The sequence below is a fragment of the Myotis brandtii genome, unplaced genomic scaffold, assembly GCF_000412655.1.
Source record: "Myotis brandtii unplaced genomic scaffold, ASM41265v1 scaffold581, whole genome shotgun sequence".
Classification (NCBI taxonomy): Eukaryota; Metazoa; Chordata; class Mammalia; order Chiroptera; family Vespertilionidae; genus Myotis; species Myotis brandtii.
The window spans coordinates 881,677-890,349 of record NW_005370182.1 but is presented as its reverse complement, the minus strand read 5'-3'; the positions used below and the strand labels follow the sequence as shown (position 1 = coordinate 890,349).

The 8,673-nt window shown below is 43.3% G+C and overlaps 1 protein-coding gene across 2 annotated transcripts in view; it reads right to left on the bottom strand.

Annotated features, from left to right (window-relative positions):
- Positions 1 to 8,434, bottom strand: part of XRCC6BP1 (XRCC6 binding protein 1) — a 16,563-nt gene extending 8,129 nt beyond the window's left edge. The window contains exons 1-3 of one of the 2 annotated variants that reach the window (XR_001364552.1): positions 6,256 to 8,434; positions 4,960 to 5,041; positions 1,146 to 1,283 (exon numbers count right to left, since the gene is read on the bottom strand). Coding sequence is in view for 1 of the 2 variants with exons in the window: in XM_005879061.2 (XP_005879123.1) it covers positions 1,146 to 1,283; positions 4,960 to 5,041; positions 6,256 to 6,272 (237 nt within the window). In the remaining variant the exon portion in view is untranslated. The remainder of the gene's footprint in view (positions 1 to 1,145; positions 1,284 to 4,959; positions 5,042 to 6,255) is intronic. The other variant, XM_005879061.2, reaches the window with a different exon arrangement.
- Between the last annotated feature and the right edge of the window lie 239 nt (positions 8,435 to 8,673).

Sequence of the window (8,673 nt, the reverse complement as noted above, 5' to 3'; positions counted from 1 at the left end):
TTTCTTGGGGCGGGGGGGAGGAGGGGGACAGGGTAAAGGGGACCAATGGGGGGAAAGGGGGACATATATAATACTTTCAACAAAAAAATTTTTAAATAATAAAATCAATACATTTTTTAAAATTTATTTAAAGAAGATTGTGCTGAGGCTTGAAGGTGTTGAGCCCTACTGAAGATCTAAGAGAACACTGGCTATTAAGAGACGCAAGCACTTTGAACTAGGAGGAGATAAGGAGAGACAGGGCCTAGTGATCTAGTTCTAAGCTTCGTATTTTGTTTTATTATGTAACAATAAAATCTTGAGGATATGTTCACTTCAAAAAAAGAATCCACAAACAGAACAGTGTTTGGCACACAGCCCTCAGTAAATGTTAACTACCCTTAATTTTTTTGTTATATAGTTTATTCCATAAGAAATAGTGTATTATAATTAAAGTTAATAACTACTATTAGGATTAAAAAGGTTATATTTAATACAATTCTAAAAAAAATACTTAAAATTTCTGTTATGTCTCAAAAATTTGTATTCAATAGTTAGAAACAGAAATTCAAGACTAACATGGAGCTATCACAGTAAGAAAAGGAGTATCCTATATAATAAAAGCCTAATATGCTAAGTGTTTGGTCGTCCGGTTGGCCGTTCAACCAATCAAAGCATAATATGCTAATGATATGCTAAGGCCGTTCAACCACTCACTATGGCATGAACTGACCACCAGGGGGCAGACAGCTGACCAGTCGACCAGTCACTATGATGTGCACTGACCACCAGGGGACAGACGCTCCAAACGGTAGGTTAGCTTGCTGCTGGGGTCCAGCCGATGGGGACTAAGCAAGACGAGCTGGACACGCCCTGGAGCCCTCTCGCAGTCCCCCCCCAGCTGGCCAACCTCCCGCATCCTTCCCCAGCCCCAACCGTGCACTGGTGGGGTCCCTCGGCCTGGCCTGCGCCCTCTCACAATTCAGGACCCCTCGGGGGATGTAGGAGAGTCGGTTTCAGCCTGATCCCTCAGGCCAGGCCCAGGGATCCCTCTGGTGCACGAATTCGTGCACCAGGCCTCTAGTGTTTAAATAAAATACTTTAATAAATTGTTCAAACACAGTGTTCTGCAGAGAGAAAAAGATATCATTTACAATAAAACTCACCTCTGAGCAGGCCAAATGTCTGACATTGGTGAACCAGTCGACATGAGCACGACAATGATCAAATGTATGAATGAGCTCGTGGGTGACCACTCTGTTCATATGGGCCTGATTACGGATATTATTCTGGCACAAAACAATCTAGGAGGCACCAAAATGAGAGAAGTTCAGTTATGTCTAAAATCTACTCTCATTTCATGGATTCCATCCTCTCCCACACATGAGGGGGACTTACCTGCTTGCATTGCCTCCACCCACTTTACTCCACTGACCCCACCACTCTATCCGTCAAGGTCCAGTCTAACCACATGCTCCATTAGGCCTTCCCAGTGACTAACTTCTCCCCTCTCTCCTCTCTGGACTATAACAGCACTTAGATTGAGGACACGTATTCACACACTGTCCTCCTCGGCTGAGTGTATCAGTGTGTCTTGGACTCCACAGCATTGTGTTTAGAGTGTGGACTGTGGAAGAAGCTGACAGATTCAAATTCTAGCCCCATTCCTTACTAATTCGATGACCGAGGGCAAGTTTCCTACCTTCCCTGTGCCTCAGTTTCCTCAACTATGAAAGGAAATCATTACAGTATCTACCTCATAGAACTGTGAAAATTCAATGAGAATATAGGTAAAATGCTTCTGATTGAGGTTCTGAATGAGCAATGAATCAACAATGAATGACCACAACTGTCCCACTCTACTAGAATTGCCAGAAAAAAATGCTCAGAAAGGCCTTCAGAAAGAAGTGCAAAAAGCCCACGGCACACTGAGCAGGACCCTATAAGAATAATAAAGACATGAGAGATCCTAATAATAGTTACCATTCAACATTCATTTATTCAACTGATATTTATGGAGACCTTTTAGGAGATTTATAATCTACTAACAGAGATTGAAATTAATCATTATTTACCAAAATGTTTAAATGCATGCAATGACAGCTGTCATGAAGAAAAACCCAGGTTGGCATGAGTACCTACAATGAGAGAACCTGGCCTGGTCTGGAGGCTGGGGAAGGCTTCTCTGCAGAAGGAATGTTTAAACTGGGATCTAATGGGTGAATGGTAGGTAAATTTGAGGAGAGGGGAAGAGAGCATACCAGAGAGAACACCTAGGCAAAGGGCATGGGGAGGGTGGAAGGAACAGAATGTTTGAGAAGCAGGCTTATGTTTCTGAAGCACAGAGTTTGAGGTGGTGGGCATCAGATAAGGCTGCTGAGGTCAGCAGTGGCCAAATAACTGAATGCCTTGCCTTTATCCTGAGAGCAGTGGGAAGTCACTGAAAGGAAATAGTGAAATGAGGGGTGCTTTTGTTTTATTTTGTTTTTATTCCTTTGACTGTAGTTGGAAAAATAAGCAGAAGATGACCAAAACTGATGCAGAGAGACTAGCTGAAGGCTAGTGAAGTATTCTAGGCAAGAGGTAATGGGACCTGAGCTAGGATAGAGGAAGCCAACAATGTTATCTAGGAGGTAAATTAGATAAAATTTGGTGATGGGCCCGGCCGCCGTAGCTCAGTGGTTGAGCATCAGTCTATGAACCAGAGGGTCACAGTTTGATTCCCCATCAGGGCACATGCCCGGATTGCGGGCTCAATCCCCGATGTGGGGCATGAGGGAGGTGGACAATGGGTGATTCTTTCTCATCATTGATGTTTCTGATGTTTCTCTCTCTCTCTCTTTCTCTCTCTCTCTTTCTCTCTCTCTCTCCCTTCCTCTCTGAAATCAATAAAAATATTTTTTTAAAAAATTTAGTGATGGCCCTAGCTGGTTTGGCTCAATGGATAGAGAGTCAGCCTGCAGACTGAAGGGTCCTGGATTCGATTCTGGTCAAGGGCACGTGCCCAGGTTGCGGGCCCAAGCCCCCAGAGAGATAGAATCATTGATGTTTCTCTCTCTCACACTCTCCCTTCCTCTTTGAAATCAATTTAAAAATGTATTAAAAATTCGGTGATGGATAGAATATGGGAAGGGAATCAGAGGTATCAAGAATGATCCTGAATTTCTGGTTTGTATAATAGGATGGAGGGTGGTACCATTCACTGAAATATGCAAAACTAAAAGACCAGGTTGGGTGGGTTAGGGGATGGTAAAAATCATCAATCTGGAAAAAAATCATTCATCTGGACTTGGACAGGTCAGATCTGAGGTGCCTTTAAGACAACCAAGAGTGGGTATTAAGTAGGCACTTGGATATACAAATGTGGAGTTCAAAGGAGAGCTCTGACCTAGGAAAATAAATGAGATCCCCTTGGCAGAGTATAGAGTAAAAAAGAAAGGCTCTAACACCAAGAATTAAGGGACTTCAACATTGAAGGGCTGACAAAGAAAGGTGAGCTAGCAAAAGAACTACCAGAAGAGTGCGGTACACCGGGCACCATGGGAAGAAAAGTGTTTGGCATGACCTGCTAATGTCAAATGTATGCATACCATATGACCCAGCAATTCCGCTCCTAAATATATACCTTGCAGTAACTTTTTGCACATGTGCACCAGGAGAAAAGTTAAAAAATATTCACAGCAGCGTTGCTCAAAATAACAAAGTTGAAAAGAATCAATATTAGATAGGGTAAACTGTAGTACAGACACACCATGGAATACTATCCAACAGTGAAACTAAATAAACCAAAGGTATACACAGCAACGTGGAAGAATCTCACAATGCTGAACAAAAGAAATGTTGCAGAAGATGATATACTGTATGATTTCATAAAACTACAAAGTATTACCTACAACTCAAAGTATTCCATGAATCAACCTTAAGAGCAGGCAACTAAATAACACATTGTTGGATGTTTAAGCAACTCAGAAAGCAGGGGATGAGTACCACAAGAGCTGGAATAAGGAAGGAGAGATCATGTGATCTAAGAGGGGCACACGGGCTTCCAAAGCCCTGGCCATGCTCTCTCTCTCACATCTGGGTGGCAGTTACACAGGTATTCATTCTTTATTATGACCAAAAATGTACATATAGGTTTTTTCCTGTCTGTATAAATGAGATGCTTCACAATACAATTTTAATTTTTAAAAAAATGTAAAAGGGTGCTCACTGTGTTCAAAACTGCTGAGAAGTAAGATGAAGGTTCAAAATATCCACTCTATTTAATCCTAGGGGGGCAATGAACTTACCAAGACCCAATCTGAGCGCTATAGGTATTGTGATTACTAATTTACAAGTGAGGAGACTGAGAATAAGGCAATAACTTGCCCACGCCCCACAGCGAATGAGGCTTAGATACAATCATTACTCATGTTTTACAAATGAGAAATCTCACTCCCCTCATCAAAAATTTTCAAAGGTGTATATCACTTCTCACCATGTAAAGGTGAAACTCTTTAGCTTAGCATTCAAAGCCTCCCACCATATGGCTTTCCTTCATTCCAATCCTATCTCCCCTAATTCCCATGTATTCCTGCCCTCCAGCAAACCAGACGACATGCCATTCCACAAATACACCTGGTTCTTTCCCAACACGCCACCTTGGCTCATGCTTCCCCTGTGTGGGCAACAGTCTTTGTCTTCTTTGCCCTGAAGAGGCTCTATAACCTCTAGCTGCATCAGTGGGCATCTTTCAGTCAATCATGTCACTGCCACATTGTGGCAACCATGCCCACCTAAGATAGTCTAACCTGCCTCCCTTTGTGTCCTTGCCTGTGTTCATGTCTTATCTGCCCTGTGAAGAGGTGAGCTCCTTAAGAGTAAGGACCATGACTATTTCACTTTTTTGAATCCCACACACAGTCTACCGAACGATCCCCAGCATGGGAAGGTCCTCAGGAGAATTGGGAGGAAAGAAAACAAGTTGTCAAAAATGCCTACCTGAGACACTGACGCATCAAAGCCTCCACTGACATTCCCATTACAGTCTTCACAAGAAAAGTGTCTTTCTCTGTTAACGGCACTAAAAGGCAAGAAGGAATGGGAGACGATGTCCAGAAGCCGTGTGCACGTGGCACAGGGAACTGCCCTGGGCCAGGACGCCCACATCAAATCCCCTCCCACTGACACATAGGAAGCACCGGGAAAGCAACTTAACACCCTCAGGACTCAGCTTTTTCATCTGTAAAATAAGGATATTATCTCTGACATCTATCCTAGTTCAAATCCTATGAACGTTATGATTCCACAGAGCATTTGGTCAACTAATTAAGACCATATTGGAAATATGATGGGGTTCCTGTCCTTGGGCCAGAATGGTTAAGAAATGGACCTTGGACCAAAATGGTAAGAAGTGGATCAAAAGTCACTTCCTTTAATACCCTCAAAGTTAAACAACACCTGGACGGTTCCAACATAACCAGCTGAGATCTGTTCTCCATTTAGGAGAATGCTGAGGCTGGCATAGTGGAAAAGCCAGATTTAGTAATTACTTACAAGAAAGGTTTTAAGTATTGTGATTAATAAATAACCGAGGTGAACGGTAGAGCCAGAGATGTAAAGTTAAAGCAGGTATGTGAAAAGCATAAGGCTTGTCTGGAGAGAATGCAGCCAATCACTACCATCTACCGTATGGAAAAGGCTTTGTGGCTCTAGCCGGTTTGGCTCAGTCAGCAGTGATGGCGAACCTTTTGAGCTCGGCGTGTTGTCAGCATTTTGGAAAACCCTAACTTAACTCTGGTGCCGTGTCACATATAGAAATTTTTTGATATTTGCAACCATAGTAAAACAAAGACTTATATTTTTGATATTTATTTTATATATTTAAATGCCATTTAACAAAGAAAAATCAACCAAAAAAATGAGTTTGTGTGTCACCTCTGACACGCGTGTCATAGGTTCGCCATCACTGGCTCAGTGGATAGAGCGTCCGACTGCGGACTGAAGGGTCCTGGGTTCGATTCCAGTCAAGGGCACATGCCCAGGGTTGTAGGCTCAACCCCCAGTAGGGGGCGTGCAGGAGGCAGCCAATCCATGATTCTCTCTCATCATTGATGTTTCTCTCTCTCTCTCCCTCTCCCTTCCTCTCTGAAATCAATAAAAGTATATTTTAAAAAAAGAAGAAGAAAGAAAGAAGAGGCTCTGTGGCCTAAAGTGAAATATAAGTGGTTCCAGTGTTTGGGATTTTTGTTTTCAGCAGGCAGAACATAGAGCAGCACTTCAAAAAGATTTACTTACCAACCAGAGCGTTTCATGGCATCAAGTAGAAGTTTGACATATGGATCTAAAAAGATATTGATTTGATTATGTATGCTAATTGGAATATACAGCCAATTAAATTATCCAAACAGCAGTATAAGATATTATCAAAAAGCAGTTCACAAATCTTAATGAAGTTATACTATATTAAAATTGGGTGGGTTGTTTTTTTTTTTAAGACAGGCTTAAATTAACATAAAAGCAAGTCTTCAATGAAATGAAGCACTGATACAAATACCAAGATGGGTACTACCAAACATCTTAGATAATCTCAAATATGTTTTTAAAGGCCATTTTCGTTAAATGATCAAAGACTGAGGGAATTTTGGGGCATATCCATAGAAGCAAACAGCAGCATAGCATCCAGATTCAGAGAAAGGCAGTAAGTAGCCCCACTGCTGCCTATCGATCGGGTCAGACCACACTGAAGCTCGGGGTCCCAGGCTGAGTGCCACTCTCCACGGGACCTGCCAGCTGACGCTCCTCCGTGAGGGAAGGCGATTAGCACAGCACAGGACTATGTTCATTGAGACGCAAGAAAGGATTTGTGGACTTGGAAAGGAGAAAAAAGGCATAACTGGGACCACAGTAGCTTCAAGTATTTAAAGGGGTACCGTGTGGGAATAGATTCAGTTGCTATTTCTTAAGAGGATAGCTCAAGGACCAAGGGGTAGAAGTTAGATGGGGCAAATTTCAACTCAGTATGAGAAAGGATTTTTCCAACAATTAAAGGTTTTGATACAATAGACGAGTAGCCTCAAAAACCAGACAGCCGCCCTGGCCAGTTGCTCAGGGGTCAGAGCATCAGCCTGAGGACTGAAGGGTCACACAATTTGCTTTATAGAAAAAGAAAACAAAAATCTCCCGTGAGGCTTGGTTTCTCCAGTCACCCCAGCCTCAGGTATAGAATTTCAAAGCTGTAGGTTGAAGGTTTAATACCACCAACAGGTTCTCCCAGTAGCCCTCCCTGTGGAAGGCTGAGGCCTGCTCATTCCCACGGGGGTTCATGTCCAGCACCTCACATCCTATCTCAACTTTTTCCTCCACCGCTTGGCTCTTCCACTGCAAGAACATCTACCCTTTATTCAGCTCCTGATATGCTGGCACTTTACATTCATAAAATCTATTCCTCACAACCCTACAAGAGGTATTTTTAGGCCTCTCCCACCCCTCCCCTTTCTTCTTTGCAGATAGGAATAGAGGGGATCAGAGAGTTAAATCACTCTTCTACACCTAATGGAGAGGGACCAGAATTTGAACCAATGTCTAATCTGCATCCCATGTTCTTTCCACCGTGTTCCACTGAAACATCTTAAAAGCAAGGTCTTTAGTCATCTTGGTATTTTATTTTCCCACACCAGAACCTAGGAGGTACCCAATACATACTGTAAATAGAATGTCATTATTCTCTCTACTCCCCTTCCTCCACCCACCTCCCTTGATTCCCTATATGCTGGTAACTCGTTGGAAAACCTTGGGGTGGATGGGTTTTTTATTATTGTTGATTTGAGAGAGAAAGAGAGAGAGAGAAACATTGATTTGCTGTTCCACTTATTTATGCATTCATTGGTTGTTTCTTGTATTTGCCCAGACCCAGATCGAACCTCGGCTTTGGTATATGGGGATGATGCTCAAATCTACTGAGCTACCCAGCCAGAGCCGGGGGGCTGACTTTTGAACTGTGACTGGCCAACTATGTAACAGTAACCTCGCTTTAGGACAAGTACGTTTGAGACTGATTTCTAAATGTGTCTGAAGTAAGCTTGTCGATGTAAATAAGAACTCTAGTGCAAGGCCCCTGGGAAGACAGACACTGGTGGGCAGGTAGTTGTGTCCTTACTGAACCCACAGCAGTGGCTCTTAACCGTTTTGGGTCGTGGGGGTCTTGAGGATATAATGAAGCTATAAACTCTCTCTCCAGAAAATGCACTTAGGGGCATGCACACGCGATTTCCCAGTCCATTTCAGGGGTTCCTACACTCTGCAGCCCATCCATGTACGAAGGCTACAGGCCCCTTCCAACGAAGGGCAGGTTTGTAAAACTGTCGTTTTTGCACTGCCAGCAGTAAGTATGCCTTAATGAACGTGGCTCTTCACAACTCCGCTTCACCTTATCAACAATAAAATATATGTATATAAAAAAACACTCTGCTTTACCAGACTTGAAGTCCACCTATTGCTGCATAACTTACACAAAATCAGATTGTCTGTCAGACCAGTGAGTGTGACCGAAAAGGGCAAACTCCTAACCCGCTTCCCCATTCATCCACAGGCAGAAAGAGGGCCTCCTTTATAAGGGCCCCCACTGCCGCCCCCATAATGCCCACCCAGCCCGGTCTCTCCGCTGAGCTGCTCAGAACCCGCCCGTGCCGCCCTGGGGCTGACCCGGAGCCCCCG